Source organism: Panthera uncia, chromosome A2 (genome assembly GCF_023721935.1).
Source record: "Panthera uncia isolate 11264 chromosome A2, Puncia_PCG_1.0, whole genome shotgun sequence".
Taxonomy (NCBI): domain Eukaryota; kingdom Metazoa; phylum Chordata; class Mammalia; order Carnivora; family Felidae; genus Panthera; species Panthera uncia.
This window is the reverse complement of record NC_064816.1, coordinates 83896010-83921229: the sequence shown is the minus strand read 5'-3', so window position 1 is coordinate 83921229 and position 25220 is coordinate 83896010. Positions and strand designations below refer to the sequence as shown.

At 36.3% G+C, this 25220-nt stretch overlaps 1 protein-coding gene across 1 annotated transcript in view; it reads left to right on the top strand.

Moving 5' to 3' along the window:
• Nucleotides 1-17959, top strand: part of SEMA3E (semaphorin 3E) — a 239427-nt gene extending 221468 nt beyond the window's left edge. The window contains exon 17 of the mRNA XM_049641367.1: nucleotides 13665-17959. Coding sequence (XP_049497324.1) covers nucleotides 13665-14117 — 453 coding nt within the window. The 3' untranslated portion in view covers nucleotides 14118-17959. The remainder of the gene's footprint in view (nucleotides 1-13664) is intronic.
• Nucleotides 17960-25220: the final 7261 nt, after the last annotated feature.

Sequence of the window (25220 nt, the reverse complement as noted above, 5' to 3'; positions counted from 1 at the left end):
ACATGTGCACACGACGCTCTTCTGTTTTATGTGAAATATATGAAATTTATGAAAATTTTATTTTATAAAATATATAACAAAATATATAAATATAAATATATTTTATATATTATAAATATATTTTTATAATATATGTTATTTATATATATATTAAGGATACCGAGAATCCTTATTATACAATATATGCATCAGTGTATTTTCATTGTCAATTGCCCTTCAAGGCTTCTACTCTATGCCTGTTGGTAGAAGGACTATATCAAAATAAGAGTCCTCAATCATTTGAGCAATGTAGATAGAAAACCTAGAGCATTCCACTTAATTTTCTTAGGTTTTTGACTAAAATAATGCCTCATTAATTATTTTGCAATTTATCTAAAGAGTACCCAATATGTCTTGTTTTCATAGAATGGGTATTCTGAAGAACAGAGGAAGATAATGAGAATCATGAAAATAATAATAATACAACTAAATAAGAACCATATTTAATGTATCAGATGATGATAAGAAGACAAATACAAGAGAGATTACCTGCAGGGGGAGGTTGCAATTTTAAAAGGGTGTTCATAGAAAGTCTTACTAAGAAGTTCACTAAGTGACATTTGAAAAAGGACTTGAAAGAACTGAGGTAGTAGGCCATATGTCAGTGTTGAAGAAGAACTTTCTAGACAGTAGGAACAGTAAGTGTAAAGGCCCTTGAGATGTGGTGCACCTGATATATTCAAGGAACATCAGACTGAAGGGCAGTGTGGCCAGAGAGAAATGAGCAGTAGGGAGAATAAGACACTATGAGTCAAAAAGTAAGGTAAAGGGCCCGCTCATGCAGGGCTTTTAGGCTCTTATTAAAGGCTGTGGTGTTTGCTCTGAATTAGATAGATAGCCATTGGGTCGTTTGCAGTGGAGCCATGACATGATCAAAATTTGGTTTTAAAATGATTGTTTTAGTTATTGTATTAAGAATATAGTATGTGGAAGTGGGGAGAAAGACAGAAGCTGGTAATCATTGAGGTGTTAGGGACATAAACCTTCATATTATGTGATGCAGCATTAACTCTCAGTGTGCCTTTATATTCAAGGTCAAATAACGTACATGTGGCTGCCTCATACACATGATAGCAATGGGATTTTTACATGCCCTCTGTTATTATTCAGAATCCTGAAGGCTATGTAACTTCTCAGGTGGAATGAATACTTTTTCAACTTTCTGGTCTCCTCTCTGTTTAAAGTGTCTGCAATTAGTGTTTTGAGCTCAATAAATACTCAGAGAAAGGGTGCCTGGGTGGCTTAGTCGGTTGAGTGTACAATTTCAGCTCAGGTCGTGATCTCACAGTTTGTGGGTTCGAGCCCAACATCAGGCTCTGTGCTGACAGCTCAGAGCCTGGAGCCTGCTTCAGACTCTGTGTCTCCCTCTCTCTCTGCCCCTCCCCAGTCATGCTTTGTCTCTCTCTGGCTCTCAAAAATAAATAGATGTTAAAAAAAATTTTAATAAAATAAAACATTGAAAAACAATTTTAAATAAAAAATACACAGAGGATACCTTAATTGGTAATGAATAAAGGCCTTAGCCCTTTAGAAGCCTGTAGTCTTAAAGTGAATACAAGAATGTAAACTGATAATTATATTGTTGAATATATTGTATATATAAAAAATATAATAAAAGTTATGTTGGAATATGAGAAAAGATGGGGTACCTGGGTGGCTGTCGGTTAAGTGTCTGACTTTGGCTCAGGTCATGATCTCACAGTTTGTGACTTCAAGACCCACATCAGGCTCTGTGCTGATAGCCCAGAGCCTGGAGCCTGTTTCAGAGTCTGTGTCTCCCTCTTGCTCTCTGCTCCTCCCCTGCTTGCTCGCTTGCTCGCTCTCAAAATCATAAAATAAACATTAAAAAAAAGAAACTACGAGAAAAGAAAAACTGTCAACCAACAGGTTGGCTGTGGAGGCTGCATGATAGACAATCAGGAAAATATTCAAGGCAGAGGTGACATGTGAGCTAGGTCTTAATGGATGAGTTGAAGTTAACTACCAGAGAGAATAGGATGAGCATATGTGATGGGGATGAGAAACAATGTGGTATGTGTAGATCTGTGGCTGGAAATGAGGATACACAAATGAGTACACAGATCAAGGAACCATTTCACTTTATTTATAAGCCAATGAGAACCCCTTAGACAACCTTTTAGACACATTACTCTTGAATCTTGTTTGTAAGCTTTGAGGATAAGTGGGTGTCACGAAGACTGTTTAAGAAGGTATTTCAGTAGTCACATGGAAGACTTTTGACCAGAACTGAACAATGGTAGTAGGAATGGAAATAAAAAAAAAAAAAAAAAAGGCTTTTCATTTTTATAAGAGAACACGCTGTGCTTTTAATTTGTGAGATACAAGAGAAGCAGTCATAATGATTGACATGTTCTTTGGGTGTTTTGGTAGTAGATGGTGCAATAACAATGATTTAAAGAACACAGGGAGGAATAGAAAGTTTAGAAGATGTTGAATTCATTTTTGGCCATGTTGAACCGAGGTCTTCGGTAAAGCATTTAGGTAGAGCTTTCCTGTGGTGTATGTATGTTCAGGAATATAGAATTCAAAGGAAAGATTTGGAATGGTAAGAGATGTGAGAGACATCAGCAAAGAGGTAGTAATTAAATTCATGGAGGTAATAAAAGTAAGAATAATATAGCAGCAGTCATTCTTCAATATCACTTACGGTGTGCCTGGCACTGTTCTATGAATTTTACATATTTTAATACTTTTAATCCTTGCAAGAGTCTTATGAAATACCTGGTATTGTTGTCCCCAATTAATAAAGAAACTGAAGCACAAAGAGATTGAGTTACTTTCACAGTATTGCATAGCCTGTGAAATGAGTTTGAGTTTCAGACCAGATACTCTATTTTCAATTCTAGACCCTTAGTCACAATGTCATGGTACCTCCAACTGTGTAGGTTACCTTGGAGAATGACTAAATAAGAAGTGATTTTGAGCAAAGCCTAGAAGCAAGGCGAAAACCCACATCCCAGGAAAAATTAGAAGACAAATTCTATAAGACAAAGTGAAAACTTTGAAATTTTCAGAACATAAGTACCTAGTGTCCAGTGAGAATGTGCTCAGTGGAATGGTTAAGCTAGGAGCCATCTAACAATAGGTTAGCTGATGAATGAGGCTGTGGGGAATTAGAAACAGCTAGTGCCGTGTATTTTACCTAAAGGTTTGAGTGAGAAAGAGGTCAACAGAGAGAGACAAGAGTAGAGAGAACTTCCAGGTTTTTTTGACTTAAGAAAAAATGTGACTTAGTCATGTTTATAGGTTGAAGGGAAGAAGCCATAAAGAAGAAAATGTGCAGCTAATTGATGAAGCAAGATAAAGAGCTTGTGGGAGACAATATAAACAAAAGTTAAGGAGTGAGTTTCAAGAAGGAAGAGAAAGAAAAACCATTCATTTTCTGAAGGGGGAAAAAAGAAAATAAAGATTTTATGTATGTGGATAAGGAAGATAATTTCGTCCACAAAATCCAAGTTTAGCTGTTCCAAATTCATTCCATAATTATTTAAGTTTGGAATATCAGTTCAAATCTTCTTTATATGTATAAGGATATATAAATTATATTTTTGTAATTTCAGAGGACAAAACTGTTATAACTAAAGCACTGGAAATAATACACGCTAGTTTATGAATTCTCAGTTCCATATACTTGAATTTATAAGCTCCCAAAATGCAAAAATTCATCATGAGTAACATTCCAAAGGAAAGCAATTCATACTTGTTATGACACTGGTTGGACAAGTGAAGTATTTCTCTGTACATTTCTCTTTCTCTAGAATGCACAAACACTACATATTAAAACTAAGTAAAGGAGGGAAAATTTACTTATGTATTTATTGCTTAGTTTTAAATGTTTATTCAGTATGTGTACTTCTCAGTAATCATGATAAAGAAAACCTTAGTTTGTTCAAGCTACTCGTAACATAAGTAAATAACTTTTTACCTTAACACATTACTCACTTTGAATGTTGTAAGTTTGGAGTATATGATTTTAACCTGAAGATAGAGTATGTCTTTGAACCTGACGACGATTTAAAGCAGAAGTTTGGCAGACTACAGTCTGGAGACCAAATCTGGTCTCCCACCTCTTCTGTAAATAAAATTTTATTTGAAAACTGCCACACCCATGTGTTTACCTAGAATCTATGGATGTTTCCATCCTATAACCACAAAGTTGAGTACTTATAACAGAGACCATATGACCTACAAAGCCCAAAAACCTTTACTATATAGCTCTTTACAGGAAGTTTTTTGGCCTCTGATTTGAGGTAGAGCGAAGCTTTATTAAATAAGTATTATTCTGAAAAATATCTCTGTATTTTGGAGAAAAAAATATTTTCACGAATAACTAAGCCACCATTTTGTGCTGAGCACTATAATGTCATTGGAATGAGTTTTCATTAAAACCAAACAATATGAATAGTTTCTTGGAGTGTGTTGTTTCAGACTTTGTTCATTAGACCTTTACTGATAAAACCAATGTGTATCCCAAAGACACTGTAAACAAGGTAGAGTTCCACGAAGAAATTGAATAAATGTACGTAAATTCCAAGTGAAGAAACTGGTGGGGGGGGGGGGCAATCCCAAAACATATAAAATATTCTCCAAAGTGATAAAAGGCAGGCAAGAAAGTTGCTGGCCCATAAGATCAGCATCACAATCTATTCTTTGGTAAGCATGGAAGTTTCATTTTCCCCTTAATCCTCATTGATCTTTCCATTGTAGATTCTTTATTTAAGGGAAAATATTTTGTGTGTGTGCTTATGTGTCTTAAAAATAAAGTCTCTCACTTTAAAATAGCTGATTATATGTATTGTGCAGACTGCTTAAATGCACAGATGCACATGTTCATGTTTATTATAAAAAATCCAAGAGAGAATGTAAGTTGACATCAAAACCCCAAGACTTCAGTTTCACCCCACTCTCTCAATTCTGTTTGTTAACTGGATGGCACAAGTTGTCACTTTGAACTCTGCTTTCAGACCACCTACTGAGTAGGACAAATTCATCAGAGTCATCTAATTACTGCTGAGAAATCTAAGAGGCATGGTTACCTTATCCGCCAGCAGTCCCTTCCAGAGTTTGCTGCATCCACACAGAATTTGTACAGCTTTAAGTAAAACATAATTTTATTGATGATTCAGCACATTGTGGAGACAGCTTCTCTTGTAAAAACAGAACAAAGAAAAATGGAGTATACAAGTTACATCTCTTGATGTTGCACATTTATTATGTCATCAAAACTGAGAGAAATATGATGTGAAATTTCATCCTTATTCTATCTTGTTTGCTAGATGACCCATATTTTCTTGACCTTCCCAATGGTAACCCATGACAGGAAGCCTGGGGGATCAATGACAGCCATAAGTTTACGATTTTGTCTTTATATACATGTACTGAAAGCATGAGGTTTGTTCTACATGAATATTATTTGTTTTTCTTGTTGTCATAACATAAAGTGCATGAACTCTGCCTCATTTGAAACCTCTGCTTAGCCGTTTTGGTGTTTCCATTTCAGTCTTTAAAAAAAACTCGGTTCATCTTTTCTAAACTAACAATTCTTTACAAGTAGATATTCATAATTTTCATTTTCAGCCTTGACAAGCATATTTTTATAATGTCATTTGCTCCATATTTTAGTTCTGAAATAATTAGCAGTAGAGCCCATTAGTTTCATTTTTTCGTTCGCAGTGGTAAAGACACAGTTCCTGTAAAAGGAAAACATAGAGCAAGTTTGTGGTCTTAAGGATGGAAGTTGATCTAGTGGTTTAGATAGAACTCTCTCTGGTTAATTTTCCAAGAGAATACTTAACATCTTTAAAATTAAAATTCCCATATCTTTGGAATCAAATGCAGATCTATGTTTTTTCCCACTAAGATTACTCTGACTCGAGGCTTCTGATTACACTAACATGGTAACGCAGCAAGGCCGGTGTCAAGCACATGGTAGACCTTCAAAAATAGCAAACATAGGAATTCTCTTTTTAATTTCTTTTGTTCCAATGAAAGTTATAGTTCACATAGTCTTCTAGATAATAAAAAGGGTACATCTGCATGAAGATACAAGAGCATAGAACTGTGTATCCGTACCACATCGTGTTAGTCCCAAAGAATAGCTTATACTGAACTGTACTTGCATTTACTGTGTTTACTGTCATGCTGCTCTTTGGACACCTGTATCTCATTTTATGAAAACACAGAAGAGATTTTTTTCTCAGACCTCATTGCCAGAGAAAGATGTACTTGATGTAAGGAGTACCTTTATTTTTTAATAATAATTTTTTTATTTGAGTATAGTTGACACACAATGTCGCATTATCTTCAGATGTACAGCGTAGTGATTCAATTTCTGTATATGCTGTGCTATGCTTGCTGCCATCTGTCCCTATACAAGGCTGTTACAATATCATTGACTATATTCCCTATGATAAAGAATAACTTCAAAAATATACTTTAGAGACATTCAGGTCTTAAAATTTATCATACTCTCCCCTTTGCTTTGGTCACTAGGTAATTTAGTGTTGACTTTCTACTCCAAATATGGTAGTTGTTTAGTGCCTTATGATAAACATTTATGTGTCCAAACATTATCTTTCTTTGATCCTCTCCTATTTTCCCTTCATCTTGATTGTCCTGATTATTCTTATCTTTGGAAATTTTTAATAAAACATTACCCTTACTCTGCTGTTTATTTTTTTAGCATTATTTCTGAAATCATATGATTTCTATAGCTTGAACAGTATACCATAGCTTGAACAGATCTTATAGACCTGGTTTATTGGTTGCCAAACCAAGATAATCACTATAGTCATATTATTTAGTTCATAGCACATTGTCGTAATGGATTCACACAGATCTCCTTTCTTGTTTGACTTAATTTTTCCTGGACCACCCTTCTCCACTTTCATCTTTGCTTTGCCATATGCATGCCTTGTAATGATTGGATTAAGTCCAATACTACATCATTTGTACTATATTGAACAAGAATATAGCATTTTGAGTATTCATGAACTGTAAAAATATTGAGTTAGAGATCTTACTCTGTTTCTCTTTATAACTCAACACTGTGTTTTTATAGTTTATCACTGTTGCCGTGTGTGTCTTTATTTCATTGTTTCTGACTGCAACTTAATATCCCATATCCCATAGCAGTCATTCATTGCTCTTAATTGATCAACACCCCTAAGAGTGGACCAATTAATTCCCACTATGACATGTTTAAGGATCATCTCTTCACATAACCTCCTACAGATGTGAGTGCAAATCTCTGCATTCTTGCCTTCTGACAGCCTTCATTTCTACAGTTTTGTCAGCTTGCTTTCCGGAATTTTGGCATCATCTATACCATCAAAGCAGTTTATGTGGATTCTCATTTTCCCACACTCTCACCAATTTTGGTATTTTCTAATTTGTGCCTCTCTTATTGGGATAAGGTGCTGTGTTATTTAAATTCGTATTTCTAAAATTGCTAGTAAGATTGAACATTAACTTGCATACTTATTAAACATTTGGGTTGTTTTTTCTCTGATTTGCCTGTTTATATATTTTTTCCCTATTTTTCTCTTTAGAGTCCTTTGAATCTTCTGTACATTAATTAGTTCTTGAATATAAATGTTCAAGCTTTTCTCTGATATAGTTGATGTTTTTCAGTGTAACATTGTTTTTACAGTATGGTTTTGAGTTCATATTTATGACCTCTCAGCATCTTTTTGTATTAGAAATACGTTTTAATTGAGGCACCTGGGTGGTTAAGTGTCTGGCTCTTGATTTTGGCTCAGGTCATGATCTCATGGTTCATGACAGCACGGAGCCTGGTGGGGATTCTCTCGCCTCCTCTCTCTGCCCCTTCCCCACTCACACGTATGCATGCGTTCTCTCTCTCTCTCTCTCTCTCTCACTCACTCACTCAAGCTCTCTCTTTAAATAAATAAATGAATAAACTTAAATAGGTTTTCCACATTTGGGTCTTTAATCTGAAGTATATACCTACAACTTTATTTCTTTATATAGTGTGATAGGTTTCCCTAAATGTGCCATCAAGTAATTCACTCTGTTTCTGTTGGGTAATACTCTCCATCATAAAGCAGATTTAGAAAGTGTTTTTATAAAAGAAGTTTTGCTTAATTTTTATGCTGTATTACATATTTTTTGTAAGTCAACCAATATTTTTTTTGTATTGAAGGTAGGCTGGATAAGCAAACAATTATATAAATTGTTGGCCTTTATTTCTTGACTAAAACTAATTTCATTGTTAAATATATTCCAAAAGAAACCAATTCAAGGCCTGTGTCTGTTCTTTTCCTATGAAAAGTGTAGAACCATATGGTTGATACACATGGAAATCACTCCTTCTTCCTGACCAGCTACCAGATGTGCAGAGTTCTTTGTTCAGTTACCTTTTTTTTTTTGTTAGATATTACGAAACATACTGAATCAATCTTTATAACTCAGAATATTAAAACCGCTTTGAGTAAGAAATGCTTTGTTTTTGTAGATTGCCTATAGGAATATTTGATAAAGGGATGTATTATGTATCATCTTCTTGAACAAGGAAATCAGGTCTTCAGACATAGAGAAAGCACAGCTGATGAAAACAATTGTGTAATCAAGATTTGCTGTCGAAGGTGCCCATGTGGACTCAAGTGGAAAGATTAAATCATGGAAGGACTTCAAATACAAATTTCTAAGTCTTTTTTTTTTTTTATTTTTGGGTATCCATAGGCTATGGAAGATACATTTAACTTTCAAGGCGATTTAACGTCCATATAGCATACAGCCGTCCAGATTTCAGAATTGAAATGTCTTTTATTTCTCAATTTCTAACACCATAACCAAGAGGGGAGACCTACATTCTGAGACAGGAACTATCTCCAATGTGCAAATAAATGATGTAGGACAGCTCCCATTGTAATTGTCATGCCTCCACATCTTTGAACCAGTGTGGACTTTATATATACACAGTGCGGTGTTTCTCAAGTTGGGTTTCTGATTTTGAAAGAAATACATGCTTGAAAAAATCAGCACTCCTAATCCAGTGGTCAAGGATTTGTATTTATCTTCATTTCTGCTTTTTGTTTTATTTTAGAACACTTTCATAAACTGGTTGGTATATGCCAGAAACTAGGATAGATGACTTTCCTGTTTTCATATTTGCATTCGCACAGGATATAGAGTAAGGAGAAGATAAAGGATCGTATTCAGTGAGGGTGTTGGTATGCAGATTCCTTTCAGGTGAAAACAGTGTCCTACAAGTGCTTTTCCTATTTATATCTGCAAAGCAGAGCCTTTTCGATAGTTACTAACTGCTCCTCAAATCATCTTTGCTTCCTTCCTGTCTAAATCCTTATTGGATTTACTTCTGGAGTAAATCCACAAGTGAATAACTTCTGGATATATCATTACTGGGATATCCCATCGTCTTGCATTCTTGCACACTCTGGACTAATTAGTATGTTGTCATTTCTCTGTATTCTGAGCACACTACTCATTATGGACTATTTAGAATAATTAAGAGATAGACATTTGTTCTTATGAAACTTGTCATATGGTTAAAGGGAAAAAACTTGCATCACAAAATTATTTGAAGAGGAGTAAATACCAGCTTGTGTGCTACAAATGTGAATGCTTAGTGAATTACAAAAAGAAATGAGACCTATCTGGCTGAAAATAAAATATTCATTAAGAAATGAAAATGTAAACTTGGAAAGAAATTTTAAAAAGTGGCTTGGTAGACAGTATAAGGGAGTTCGCTATCAGAAAGAAAGGGTAAGACTAGAATAAGACATGGAAGCGATAAAGGGGCACTACAAGGAACTGAGTACAGGAGTTACAAAGAGGAAGATTTGGCTCTGGTGTATCTACAGGTTGTTCCCACCTTGTGCCGTTGAATGTAAAATGTCCTGTGCTGCTGGCACAATTTATATTAAAATGTTTATTAAATATGCACAAGAATAAAACGAGTGCATATTTTTGCTTGTAACTTTTATTCAAATGTAGAAACAAAATAAATTTACGAATAAGGTATAAATACTTGCATTTTTTAATCTTTAATGTGTTATTATTTTTTTTTTTCACTGAAATAAGGCATCTCCATGAACATAACATGGGACACAGACAACCATATATGTGTGTGTGTCCATGAGTGTATAAAACATCTGCCTGGAGCACTTTTTGCTGTGTGATGACTCAATCCCCCTGACACTTGATACAAGTGACTTCAAAACTTTTTATGTACATTACTACATCGGGATGTTGTTTGGTTTTCATCTGGCTGGAACGTATCATTAACATACTACATTCATCTTTGTTGTCAGCAGCTGGAAACTGTTAAAGCCTTGAAAATAGTTCAGAATCTATGATAAACACCAATACTAACAATGAAGTTGATCTTCCCCATGATCCCAAATACAGTGTATTAATTTACATTATCGTGAAAACTAAACACAATAGTCAAGGTCTTTGTATAAAACTGATTGATCACCAGAAACGTACCTATTCCACCCAACCTATGAGAAACACTGCAGTAAGCTGTTTTGGAATACGGATTTAGAAAGGCAGGATTTGGGAGCACCTGGTGACTCGGTCAGTTGAGGGTCCAACGCGTGATTTCGGCTCATGTCATGATCCCAGGGTCATGGGATTGAGCCCCGTGTCAGGTTCCACGCTAAGCATGGAGCCTGTTTAAGATTCTCTCTCCCTGTGCACCTCTGCCCTGCTTTTCTTTTGCTTGCTCTCTCTCTATCTCTAAAAAAAAGAAAAAGCAAGATCTGGTTAACTGAACAATTTTCACTTGCTTGGGCAAGCAATAGAATCTGAATAAGGAGCATGATAAAAGGAAGTGAGATTTGAAACAGAGTAAAATAATACACATTTGTTGAAATAAAGGGGAAAGGTATTAGTCAAAAGAAACTTACTTGAAGGACTTGTTCTTTTTTGCAGGTAATTTTGCATGCCCACTTGTAGAAAGGTTAACAGATGACATGGTGGTAATAAGGGAAGGAGTACACTCTTACAGTGCTGTGAGGGAGGCCTGTTTGAAGAGATGACATTTTCATTCAGTCTTTTCCAATAAGGAACCAGCAGTGGGGAAGTCCCTACAGGCAGGTACAACAGAATCAAGCTGGGCATAGCAGCAGACACAGAAAGCAGGAAGATTTGGGAGGAATCTACCGTGAGATAAAGTCAAAGAATCAGTCACAAAATAGAAGAGCCTAACGTGGGAAAGTCTAACGTGGGAAAATGGTGAAATGGAATGAATGTTTCCCACCATCACCACAGAAGAGATATTGATAGGAATTTGTGATGTGTTGGCTATGAAGGCATAATAATGAGTAAGAAGTATGACAACACATGAGGACAGAGGAACTAGAAGAAGAATAATGTAATTGTCAGGAATAGGGAAGTTAGTAAATGGGGAGGTGCAGTTTGTGTGGAGAGACACTGGATTGTAAATAATGAAAGATGGTGTAAGTTTCAGTCAGTGTTTTGTAATTAACAGGAAATACAAAACAGTGGATAATCTGTGTGTGAGATCTGTCTTAGGGAAGCTGGTTGAAATGAGGAAACAGAAGACTTACCAAATGAATGCAAATAAAACATGAGATCAGGGAAGGGTAGAGGATTGTGCCTTAGAGAGAATGAGAAATCTACACCAAGAGACCAAGAAAGAACCAAGAGGAGAGCCAAGAGAGTAAAATGGCAGGTACCACACAGAAAAAAGTTTAAGAAGGCAGGTCCCTCTATATCAAATGCAGCCATAAGTTTAAAAACAATGGAGGTTGTGTTTCAGAGTCAGAAGCATCCAAGGCATGGTGGTGAATTTATGGATTAAGTAGGGGTAAATGTGAGCAGTGACTCCAAGTCATTTAAGAGGTATTGGCTGTGGCAGTTGCCAAGGATACTTTCTCAGCAAAACCTGTCACCAAGTAAGCAACTGTTTTATGTAGTGACGTATGTAGTGTGTTTTATGGCATGACAGCTCTTCCTGATCCCTCACGGGAGAACTTCCTGAGTTAGTGGAGCTAACGTTTTGCCTACTTGGACATAGTCCTGTCAAGTCAAATGAAGCCTATATCAAGGATATATGGAGCCCCTTCACCCAACTGTGTCACTCTAAAGCTGCTGAGTAATTTATTTACCTACATGGCTGAAGAAAAAAAAAACACCCTCTGAGTGTCTCATAATTTGTCTTTAACATTCCTATTTGAGATGCATCTCTTCTTACTACACTGCTAACGCCATTTTGTCACATTATTCACAGATTATATAAATGAGTCCACATGAGTAATTACATTGCAACTTTGGACGTGCCGGAACTGATTAAGGTTCAGGAAAGGTGAGCCCAGCAGGTCTTGCCAATACCTGCCACTGGGGCAAAAGTGTGCTTGTCTTAATGGTCTTTGCTCCCAAAGTGGTTCTGGTTGTCCGTATGCCCCTTTTATACTGGCAAAGGAGAATATCGCTTTTGTTTTGTATTCTCAAGGGAGAAGTCAGCCAGTAAGGTGTGAGTCACCTTTATACCATCATGGCATGATCTGGGGTCATCTGAAAACAAAAACCAGTTTGTTTTTAGCTAAAAGAATGTATACAGAAAGGTAGAGGTCGGTGTTGATAGCCCTGTACAAAGTGTTTTCACTTATACATTATTTTATGGAAACGTCACAACATTCAAGTGACATTTGGATTATCTGCATTTTTACAAAGAAAACTAAGAGAATATACATAAATGCCCCAGATCACACAGTTAGTGCCAGAATTTCAATTTAGATTTGTCTAATGTGAAATCATATCCTCACTAGTACAACTATCGGTAATAAGATATGAGCTGTTTATCAAAAGCTTTATTGGGCTCTTCTTACCTTGAATTGTAATAATTTATAGAAATAATGTGCATAACTTATTATTTCACAAACATAAGGTATTCAAGTCCTGAAGTTATATGCAAACTTAAAATTATTAGAGTGTGAAATTCTTCCAAGAAGAATATGGATGTTTCTGGCTTGATTTTAAGTCTCTGTTAAGTAGAAAGCCTTGTAGAAATATAAGCATGCTCACTTAATGGATGATTTTTTTTTTTTTTTTTTTTTGGTAAAGAAAGAGAGTGAAGGTTTCTCACCTCTCTTAAGAGAGATCCTTATGGAAATGTTGGTCTTTATGATCTGGGGAAGACCCAGGTCCTTATGATCAGGGAAGAACCCTTGATCTACTGATGGGAGAAATGGCATTTGTGCTGTCTACTAAGAAAAAAAATAAATTTGATAGATCTTCATTTTAGTCTAACTTTGAGTGCTGTACTGAAGTAGATATTTTTTTTCTAATGATTAATTGAAATCATTAGGGAGAAAGCTCTTTCACTCGCCTCTTAATAATATTGATGTGAAATGACGTCAAAATCATTATATGAAGTGATCTCAAGTAAGTTCAACACACACACCTGATTTAATTAGTCATTCCCCCTCTCTCAGTCACTCTCACTCTCTTGCTCGCTCTCATATGTATGTGTGACTCTCAGGATTTCATCATGTAATAACAAAAATTAAAAATCTGATGATAGTAAAAGGGTTATAGGCTGGTGTTCTCTCCTAGATAATACTCCAGTGCCATTGATTTTCTTGTTCTTGCAGGTGAAGACAGATGACAGAGTAGTCAAGATGGACCTCGGCTTACTCTTCCTTAGGGTACGAAAAATGGATGCTGGGACCTATTTTTGCCAGACAGTAGAGCATGGTTTTGTCCATACCGTCCGCAAAATTACCCTGGAGGTAGTAGAAGAGGAGAGAGTAGAGGAGATGTTTCACAAAGACTTGGAAGAGGATGGGCCTCCCAAGATGCCTTGTCCTGCCCAGAGTATCATCCCACAGGGGGCAAAACCATGGTACAAGGAATTCTTACAGCTGATTGGTTATAGCAACTTCCAGAGAGTGGAAGAATACTGTGAAAAGGTCTGGTGCACAGATAAGAAGAGGAAAAAGCTTAAAATGTCACCTTCCAAGTGGAAGTACGCCAACCCACAGGAGAAGAAGCTTCGTCCCAAAGCTGAGCACTATCGCCTGCCCAGGCACACGCTGGACTCCTGACGGCGTGACACCATCTCCTGGCTTCTGAAGAATTTATGTTTGGAACCGAAAACAAACAAAATGAGAAACCATCCAGCTTCGTATCGCTTAACAGATTTCTGTAATACAGAAATGACTGTGAAGGTATTATGATAAATTATTACACGTACTCATTTGACTGGTTAAAAATCACATAAAGTTAACTAACTTTTCTAAACAATATTTATGAAAAAGTGACCTTGTCTGTAGTTTTGAGTACCTGGCTGCTTTTCCATGGCAATTATTATTTTCTCTTGGAAGACTTACGGTTATTGGAATATTGAAAAATTAGAGATGTTAATAATCATGTGAAAATTAAATATATATTTTAATCTTTCTGAATTCTACCTTTCCACTATGATGTAAAAGGTAAAGAATACCAAATACTTTATCATTCTCACATGAACTGTCTGTACTTTTTAAGAATTGTATTAGTGGGAAAAGAAAAAAACAAAACAAAACTTGTATTAGTATCTAAACCATGAGTTTTATGAAGCCAGGTGTGTTGAAATTATTGTAAACCGTGAAAGAAAAATTATGGTCACCTTGAGGCTCGTGCCCTTCATAAAACATTCAATAAGCCACATTCTCTACAGTTACATTTCATGATGAAAACACATCCTTTGAATTTCACTCCAGTGCAGAAAGAATGACATTAAGATAACTTCTCAGAAAGATAGCAAAATATGCCAAAAACAGATGAAGTTACAGTTAGAAATCTAACTGAAAAAGTTTTTGCTACCCTCTTGTGGTAGAAAAAGTATATTCTCTTTTTTCTCTTTTTACAGATTGTCTAGTAAAGATTTGAAAGCAGTTTCTGTTAATACATCCTGTCCATTTTCAGAAGAAAAAGAAAAACTTAAAAATGTCTCACTGCTTATGTCATGCTTTAAGATGGAAATAATGTGTTTATGAATAATTTATTAACTCACAGGCCAAAAATGAAGATATTATAGCCCTGAAGCTCTATTAAAACTTAAATTTTACACCTTCTAAATAATCTTCCCTCAAATATAAAGGACACTCCAGAAACATGTTTATTGTCTTTAAAATATTAAAGCAATTTGTGCTCAGATATCTAATTCCCTCGCTATTTTATGTTAACAAATAACAAAATTGTTTCACGGGGTCACTTAACTACCGAGATATCCAGAGCACGTTTACTTTTATAAATAGTATCCAAAGTTTTTGAGAATGCTTATTTCTTGAAGTCCGTCCTTCACCTTTTAATGTAGTGATTACCTTTCTAATATAGGAAGTTTTGTTGAGATTTTTCATTTAAATAAAAATTAAAAACAAGCGTATTACACGTGAAAACAATTACGAATGTTTATTTAAATATTCAGATATTCATTTCAACTTTCAAAGCTAGCTTACAGAGTATATAATTAAGAAAGTTAAGGTGTGGAGAACTTGGAATAGCTTATACTTTCATTTGAAAATTAACAAATACAAAAGTGTTTTAAGAAAGTCTAAGAAGTTCGTTTGTTAAGCCATGAAGCTCCAAAAGTTCTGAAGGATAGAAATATTTTGAAAAAGAACGTTCTCTGAAAAACCCAGTTGCTGTTTCCTCAAGAATCCACCGGAGGTCATTGCCGCCCACCAGTGTTAACTGGAAACGGCATGTATTTATTTCGATAAAATCCCACCCAGTGTGGAGAAGTAGAACCATAACCACAGATCACAGGGGTCCTTAGCAAAGTTTATGTCTGAAATACTCAAAGTGAACAGATAAGTCAGTAAAGCACGATTTATTGAAAATATTCTTCCATTAATACAGGAAAAAGGAAAGCAGGATTTTCTCTTCAGGTTTTTTTTTTTTTTTTTTTTTTTTTTAAGTAAGGCATATAGCACATACTTAGTTGACATTTTAATCCCAATAGCGCATATAAGCAGTTGTTAACAAGGATAACAGTAATGTCCTTTATGAGCTAAAATATTTCGTAACTGAAGAGATAAGACTGAGGAAAATAACTTTGATAATAAGTCTTAAGAATTAAATATACCTTGAAGCTGTTCAAGGAATATGAAATGACCATTAAGGAGAGGGAGCTTTTTAAAATGCTAATTTAAGAGCATCTTGATAAGAAAATGTTGACGACTCAAGTCCACAATTGAGTAAGAGCACTAAATTTCCATTCATACATACTTTTTTTCCCTTTTCTTACTGTCTCCCCATTTCTTCCCCCAAACGTGTGCAGATGCGTTGCACCACAGGAACACATCACGATGTACTTTAAGATAAAGCTGTATTGCCCTCTCAAAAGACAAACCAACAACCTAGGTGGCTGTCCTTCTTGAGAATCTGAAACCTACCACAGAACACCTTCCCAGTCTTTTATTCGGTCTGGTGTCAGAGTTCAAATTCAGGGTCTCCTTTGAGAAATGTCCAGGCTTAGAAAATCACTAATGTGTTGATCAGCTTTATCCTCTTTTTCTTGAACTCAGGAAGGGCATGTACTTAGCTACCTACAAGACTTGGGGGAGTTAAGAGTCGGCCCTGACTCACCGTATTTTCCCCAGAGACCTGGTGAAGAGAAATCATGCCCTCTAGGAACAAACATTAAGCTGAGAAAGAATCATAACTGCCCCTCCTAGGTTCAAAGAGGCACCTCCATGCAGGATCGGTCTCCTGCTTTTTCAGACCAATGCTAGGACATTCTCTGCAAGCAGAGAGGCCCGGTGTATAGGATGAGCCTTGAGGTCAAGCCGTGCACACCTCCTCGTTCAGTTCTATGTCAGCTATACAGAGATGAAGATTTGTTTGCAAGTAGGATTACAACTCCAGGAGGGTTCACTTCATGATCTGTGAGGTCTCTTCCATGTCTAACATTCTACATTGCTAACTTTTTTCCTATGTGTTTATCACTGAAAATTTCAATGCAAAGCTATTAACTTGGAGAAACAGGGATTAAACTAGAAATAAACGCGAGTAAGAAATCTACATAAAAGGGAGCAGAAAGTCTTTGCCTGTTTAGTAAGCGGCAATTCTGTATATATTTTGGAGTTTTTGTGTTTCCCCAAATTAGCTGAACAGTTAGGATGTTTTTATTGAGTGTTTAATATTCGCAATAGGGTGTAGGGCTTTGTAAATCTTCGTAGCGATTATGAGCTTTTGTACAATTTGTAAACTATGATACATAGTTCTGCCTGTTGGTGTTAAGCATGAAACAAACACAACAGCTGTTGACCTTAAAAGTGAGTTGTCTTTAGCCTGACAGGGACATTAAGAGAACTGCTTAGCCTCGTGTGGAAACTTGAGATCCCGGGAGAAAGTGCTTGCAGTTATGATGACAATAAGGAGTCCATGTTCTTGCTCTTACGACAGAGTATCATCACATCAAGTTGCTTTTTCAAAAGCAGTGCTCATTTTTCAGGCCAACACCTGTTGCATTTGAATCAGGTATAAATAATAGATTTTCCACGAACGCTGTTTTGATTGGAGTGTGTTATTTAAGCTGGTATGCTTATTTTTTCTCGGGAAGGTAGCGTTATATTTTGGCTCTCATTATTATTGAATGTGTTCTGTTTGTGTTTAAGTGGCTTATAGCTAGAGTACTGTATTGGGGTGTTCTGGCCTATATGGCTTCCTTTTATTTGCCTGGGCCCATAACAGCATGTGCTTTCTTATTTCTTTCACTGATTATAAGCCATGAGACTTATTATCATCTAGTGGTAAGGTGCAAAGACCATGGACAGTGTGTCCCTTTGACTATCCTATGGATTTGCCGCTATGCACTGCATCATTTGCCTGTACTATTATGTACAATTTGTATTTAGCTCAACTTAGATGCTAAAGAAATAAATATTTACTGAACCCTTAAGTGCTGTCTGAGGAATGTTTCCTAAGTTTTTGCCCGTTAAACTCAAGTTTCCTAACGTGTCAAGCCTAAATGTAAACATTCGATGCTAGACTAGTGTTCGTTTTCTTTAAGAAGTTAGAAAAGAATTCACTTCTCTTTCCTTGAAAATGTCAGTCAACTTTCTTAAGAAGGAAAAAGTCCATTGGTCTCATTACGTTGAAGCGTGTGGGTCTCTTTCTGCCACATCTTGTTTCTAGAACCAGCAGCCTGAAATTCCTTTCGAAGCTGCATCATCCAGATAAGAGACATGAGGAATGAATGCTTTTGAAATGGTAACAAGTAGTATATTGACAATTTTTGCAGGCCGCAACATTTACCTTAATGTATGTAAATTGCCATTTTCTCTGCTATTTTTATTAGACCTTGGAGAGGTCATTTAAATGAGATTTGGTGTTAAATGAAACTCTCTTTGGGAGTTCTCTTTTTAAGGAAAATTGTTGTTTTGGTCAGTAATTAGTTACAAAGCTTTAAAGCAAGAATCTGGCGGCAGCTTCCAGACAGTGTTTCTGGCAGCTTTATGATAGGACGCCATTAATGGTAACGGTTTATACTTGTTTCAAGCTCGCACTCATTTATAATACAGGGCCTACTTCTGTAGTATTTGAGGAACCCAAGGAAACTGCTGTTTCTTTTTTTTTTTTTTTTAATTTTTTTTTTTTTTAACGTTTATTTTTGAGACAGAGAGAGACAGAGCATGAACGGGGGAGGGTCAGAGAGAGAGGGAGACACAGAATCGGAAGCAGACTCCAGGCTCTGAGCAGTCAGCACAGAGCCTGACGCAGGGCTCGAACTCACAGACTGTGAGATCATGACCTGAGCCGAAGTCGGACGCTCAACCGACTGAGCCACCCAGGTGCCTTGAAACTGCTGTTTCGATAAACAGTCATCGGTCCAGGGAAAGTAGAGAAACGGGTATGGTCATAGTACTTTCTTGCCTGTTATTCAAGGGAACCAAAACATGCACCCATTTTTTTTATTCAAAAACTATATGCCAGGCACTGGACCAGGTATTTCCTATAGCGTAGAAGTGTTAATAATGCCATTAAGTTAGATCAATAAAGAAAAATTGAGTTGTATTTGTTCTTAGAATGTGTCTACAGCTTTTATTGAAAAAAATTCCAAATCCTATTTTTCACTTGATGCAGCTTGAAACCTTATAAGAGCTTAGCTTTTCAAATGCATTCGGGGTGCCGGAGTGGCTCAGTTGCTTAAGCTTCCACCTCTTGATTTCGGCTCAGGTCATGATCTTAGCGTTTTATGAGTTGGAGCCCTGTGTCGGGGCTCTGTGCCCGGACCTCACAGAGCCTGCTTGGGATTCTCTGTCTCCCTCTATCTCTGCTCTTCCCCCGCCCACACTCTGTCTCTTTCAAAATAAATAAATATATTTTTTTTAATGTTTGTTTATTTTTGAGAGAGAGATGAGGGGAGAGACACACAGAGAGAGGGGGAGTCACAGAATCCAAAGCAGGCTCCAGGCTCTGAGCTGTCAGCACAGAGCCCAGTGCAGGGCTCCAACTTTGGAACCATGACCTGAGCCAAAGTCAGATGCTCAACTGACTGAGCCACCCAGGCGCCCCTATGGTATTTTCTTATAGCAGCCTTAGCAGACTAATACTTGAAGGAAAGGAAGAAAAGGGGCAGAGGTTAAGCATACACAGAAACATGCAAAATAAGCCAATAGATACATTTCCAAAACATCTGAAAATACCTCAAGTTAAATAAACAGTGATATGTGGGAAAGGTGGCCTCTCAGCAAAGATGACTGCTGGCTTATATCAGTTTGCAAATTGTAGGTGTTTCCAAACTGTAGCTGATTTCTTCTCTGTGGATCAGAATTAGGTTTCTGGGGAAGGAGAATACAAAATTATAAACTCAATTATCAACCAAAAAAAAAAAAATTAGTGACAAGTGAAATGATCTCTTGGAGATTATTCCATGAATTCTATCTAATTTGAAAGAATCGTTAAAGAGTTTCTTATTTTACACATCTGTTTGTTTTAAGCAGCACAAAACAACTCAAGTTTATCATGTTGTGAATTTTGTAAGTCCAAAGTCAAGGCACATGTCTTAGCTGGATTCTCTGCTTAAGATCTCAGCAGACCAATGTCAATGCACCAGCTGCCTGGGCCTTGGGAAAGAATCCAGGTAATTGGGAGAATTCTGGTTCTTGTGGTTCTAGGACTGAGATCCCTGCGCCCTGCCCTCCATATTGAATGTCAACAATGGACAGTCGAGCCCTTCTCAGGCTTGGCATCTCTGACTTTCTCCACAACATTTCTGTGCCTCCAACTGGAGAAACTTCTCTGCTTTTCATGTTTGTGTGATGAGACTGGACCCACCCAGATAATCCAGACTAATCTCTCTCTTTAAAGATTTATTACCTTAACTACAACAGCAAAGTCCCTTTTGCCATGCAACACAACATATTTTCAGGTTCTGGGGATTAGGATGTGGCCATATTTGGAGCATCGCAATCCATACCCTGGCCTCCCAAAATTTACATTCTTCGCAAATGCAAATTATGTTTATCCCATCTCAAGGTCCCCAAAGTTCTCATTCTGTTATGGCATCAGCTGAAAAATCCTGAATCTCATCATCTGTCTTCTACATCAGGTGCAGATGAGGCTCTTGGTATAATCTATCAAATACCCACTAGGGCACAATTTTTTTCTCTGTGTGGCTCTCTGAAACTAAAGGAATTTGTTATCTGATTCCAACATACAATGATGGGACAGACATAGGTTAATAGTTTCTAGATATTCTGGTTCGAACAGGGAAAACGAGTAGGTAAAATGGAGTCACCATCCAAAGTAGTTTAATAATTCTGCAGGATTAGGTTTGAAATCTCCATATTAGGTTTCAAGGCCTAGGAATATTCTATGACTTTTGCCTTTGCCCTCTCGGAGTTTACATTTTGCCTTCTGGGCTCTCCATCCCACCCCCTGGATTCCTAAATGGCTCAGGTAATTTTTATCTTTCCTTCTGCTATCCTGGGCATTGACTTTGTCCTCGAGCAGATGGTCTAGGTATTTTTTTTTTTTTTCACAAAATGTGCTAAGGACAGCGCTCAAGGAGGGATTATCTGTCCATCCCAACCAAACCAAAGCCTCCAGAAGACTTCCACATCAGGATCATGTCAGCACCTACATCAGGGAATCCAGGAAAGGTAGTTTCTAACCCTACACTCGGAGACGAACATAGCTATCAGAAAAAAAAAGTGGGAGAGAGAGAGATTGAGTAGAAAAAGGCATCATCTGCTACAGACATCATCTGTTGAGGCAACAAGTAAATTGAAAAGTTTAAATTAAAATTAGTAACACTGGTGTGGTATAGGCAAGGAACTCATCCATCCTCCTGAACTGATAATTCAGAGATTTAACACTCTGCTTAAAAATCCAAATTTTGGCAAAACATTATATTCAGGCAATGTAAAAAAAAATCTATTATTTTGTTGGTAAAGTCTACACATTTTAATTTTTGCCACAATAGTTTATGAGAAAGTCGTATTTGGGCAAGCTTTCTGAAAATATGTTAACTGTGGATAAAGAATCATTTTACCAAAAAAAAAAAAAAAAAGCCATTTTACATAATTGAAGCAAAAGGGCAAAATATTGATACCAAAAGGAGTATTCAGGATTTACATTTTATAAGACATAAAAGGACAGCACATTTTTTTTTTTTTTCTCATCATGCAATTCTTAAGGAACAGATGGCAGAAGCAGAGACACTTTTGGAGCTTTCTTGGAATGTCTGTTCCTTGTCAGTTTTGTCACTGTTCATATTAGGAAATTTGGTCTCATGGACAGTACAGCAAAAAACTCCAGAAATGTGTGAAAGGTATCCTAGCTGAAGCCAGCAGAATGCAATTCTAGTTGTCATGTTGACAGATAACTTAGAAAACCCATTTAGTTTCTCTGCTTCCAAATATGTAAAATATATTTTGGCTACCAAATATGTAAAATGAAGTGATTGGACCAGATGAATTTGGAATACTTACCATTTATAACATTGTTTGATCCTATAAAAAGGGATCCAAAGACTATGTTCAAGTACTTACAGAGAAAAATCAAACTCTTTAGTATGGAGGCCAAAATACTTTATCTTTAAACTGTTATTTTTAAAGCTTTATTGACACAAAGTTGATGTAAAATAAACTGTACATATTTAAAATGTGCAATTTTCTGAGTTTTCATATATATGTACATCTGTGAAACTACTACAATCAAGATACTGAATATATCTATTATGCCCCCAAAATATCCTCGTTCCCCTTGTTAATTTCTTTCTTTCTCCTCACCCCTCCCCATGCCTGGGGAACCCCTCATCTGTTTATGATACTTTAGAGTAGTTTGTGTTTTCTAAACTGTATACAAGTGGAAAAATACAGTATATTCTCTGTGTGTCTAGCTTCTTCCACTAAACATAATTATTTTCAGATTCTGCCCAGTTGTTGAACGTCTCAGTAATTTCTTCCTTTTTATTACCATTGTGATGGGTATATAAATCTGTGATGAACTTTTTTTTTCTTTTCATCTATTACAAATAAAATTGCTTTGAACACTCATGCACGAGTCTTTGATAGATATAGCCATTTATTTTTCCTGGGTAGAAACCTCGGAATGGAGTTTCCAGCTTGTGTAGTTGGTGTATATTTAATTTTGGAAGAAACTGTTAAATTGTTTTCCAAAGTAATTGTACAATTTTACCTTTCCATGAGCAGCGTATGAGAGTTCCATTTCTTCCATACCCATACTAGCACTTGGTATGTCCAGTCTTTCCAATTTTGGTCATAAATACTAGGTGTGCACTAGTATCTCATCTTGGTTTTTCATTTACGTTAGCCCAATGGCTGACGATGTTGAGCATCTTTTCGTGTGCTTGTTATATGTCTTTTTGGGGGATATGATTGCTCAAATATTTTGCCCATTTTTATTTGGCTGTTTATCTTCTCATTATTAAGTTGCAGGAGCTCTTTATATATTTTAGATACAGAGTCTTTGTTAGATACAGATTTTGTAAATATTTCTCTGTCTTCATGTTTCCGTTTATTTTGGTAACAATGTCTTAGCAGCAAACATTTTTACTAAGTCCAATTTTTGACATTTCAGTTTTTTGTGTTGAATTTAAGAAATTCTTGTCAAACATAAGATTACTAAGATTTTTTTCAATTTTTTTTCTTCAAGAACTTTTATAGCCTTAGCTCTTACATTTGGATGTATACCCATTTGAAATTAGTTTTGTGTGTGCTGTGAAGTATGTGCCAGGATTTATTTCTTTACATATGGCTACTCATCTATTCCCAACCATTTCAACCATTTGTTGAAAAATTATTCCCCCCATGGAATTGCCATGGAAACTTTTGATGAATAAAATCAACTGTAGAAATCTTAGTTTAGCTGAATCAAGATGACCTACCAGACTTAATGGTATAATTTCGCATGTGCAACATTTGCACGTATGAAGGAAGTCTTTCAGTCTCATCTTAAAAATTCTGTCAAGTACCAGTGCCTAGGTGGCTTAGTCGGTTCCACATCCAACTCTAGATTTCAGCTCAGGTCATGATCTCCAAGTTCATGAGTTCGAGTCCCGTCAGACTCTGCTCTGACAGCACAGAGACTGCTTGGGATTCTCTTTCCCCCTCTCTCTCTGCCCCTCCTCTCTCTCTCTCTCAAAATGGATAAATAAACTTAAAAAAATTTTTTTAATATAATAAAGATGTCTTTGATTTATCAAGTAACCTTCTTTAAAACGCTACTAACTCTTGTAGAATTAAGTGGGCTAGAATTCACATAAGCAGTATCAATTCGTCAACCAGCTAAAAGCCATTTGGGGTCACCTGAACTGTTCAAATGACATTTTTGATGGGGTGGAGGTGGAAGAAAGAAACCAGGGGAGGGAAAAAGCTATTAGGGTTTTTAGAAAGGAATACTTTAAGGGGGAAAGTTCAGCCCTTGGTTGAGAGACTTAGAATAACAAAGAAGAATGTGTCCTCAGGCATAAGAAAAAGGCAAATAAGCAATAAAATGACTTTTTATGCCATTTTCCCTATAGTTTTTTGCCGTTTATTCAGGACAAGAGTTAGTTTAAAAAAGCTTCTTCTAATGCCGTTGCTGTCAGTTGAACACTTCGGTCAGTTGCTCACTTCTATTGTCCACTTCTTGAGTTCTCAGACGCCAGTGCCTTCTGTCTCTTCCTTTCCTCACTGGGGATACTTAACTCTCAGGGAGCAGAACGCAGGCTGGCTAACACGGGTGAAGTCTTTCTGGGACACACTGGTTGCAAAGATTCTTACGGATTCTCAAAATAATCTAATAGCAGTTTACAACACGATTTCCTTAGGTAGAGTACTTTTTTGAGTCGCCAAATTAGTTTGCAAAGCAATGCAGCCTGTCCCTTTGAGCACAGTTTTCTATGTGACGTCATCATAAAACGCCATCTAAATCCTCAAAGATTTAAGTACATGCAGAATAATCTTAGTGCTAATATATTTTTTTTTTGGAATGCCATCTTCTTAAATATGAAATGCTTATGTGAGTATCTTGTTGTTTTTTTTTTTATTAACCAGACTATTACAATAAGTAGAACAATATGTCAAAAATAAACTAATCCCTAAAATTTGTGCATAAATGAATATTTACTGTATCATTTTTACTCTATCAGGAGTGAGATTGCAGATATATTCTTGGTAACAATCTGAAAATTAGCTTGGAGTTTATTTTTAAATGTGAGAATGTCTCATTTCTTCAACTAATTAATTCTATTTAAAAAGGACACACATTGGAACTCTGTAAATTTATTTATTCCGGTTTGTCACATCTATATGTAGACCAGCAGTCAAAGCATTTCTAAATGGGAGACTTTAAAACTGCATTCATTTTTACCACATTTTATGATATAGCTCGCCATAGCAGAAAAAATACTACAAAATGATTTCAGAAAATCCATATATGAAATACTGAAGCACTTTCCTGAGGAGATCACTATTTCATTTGCTACATACATCAGTTCATCTATCACATTTGAGGGATGTGGTAGATGCTGTATTTGCTACAGGGCAAGGTTCTCTCTGTGTTAAGTAAAAATTTTCTCTGCACCAAGGGACTGCCCCAATTCAGGCTTTTAATACCAGTCTACTGCCTCGTGTCATTCTTCTTCCAATTCTTTATACTTATATGTCTGGAGACACACACACACACATATATATATATATATATATACAGAC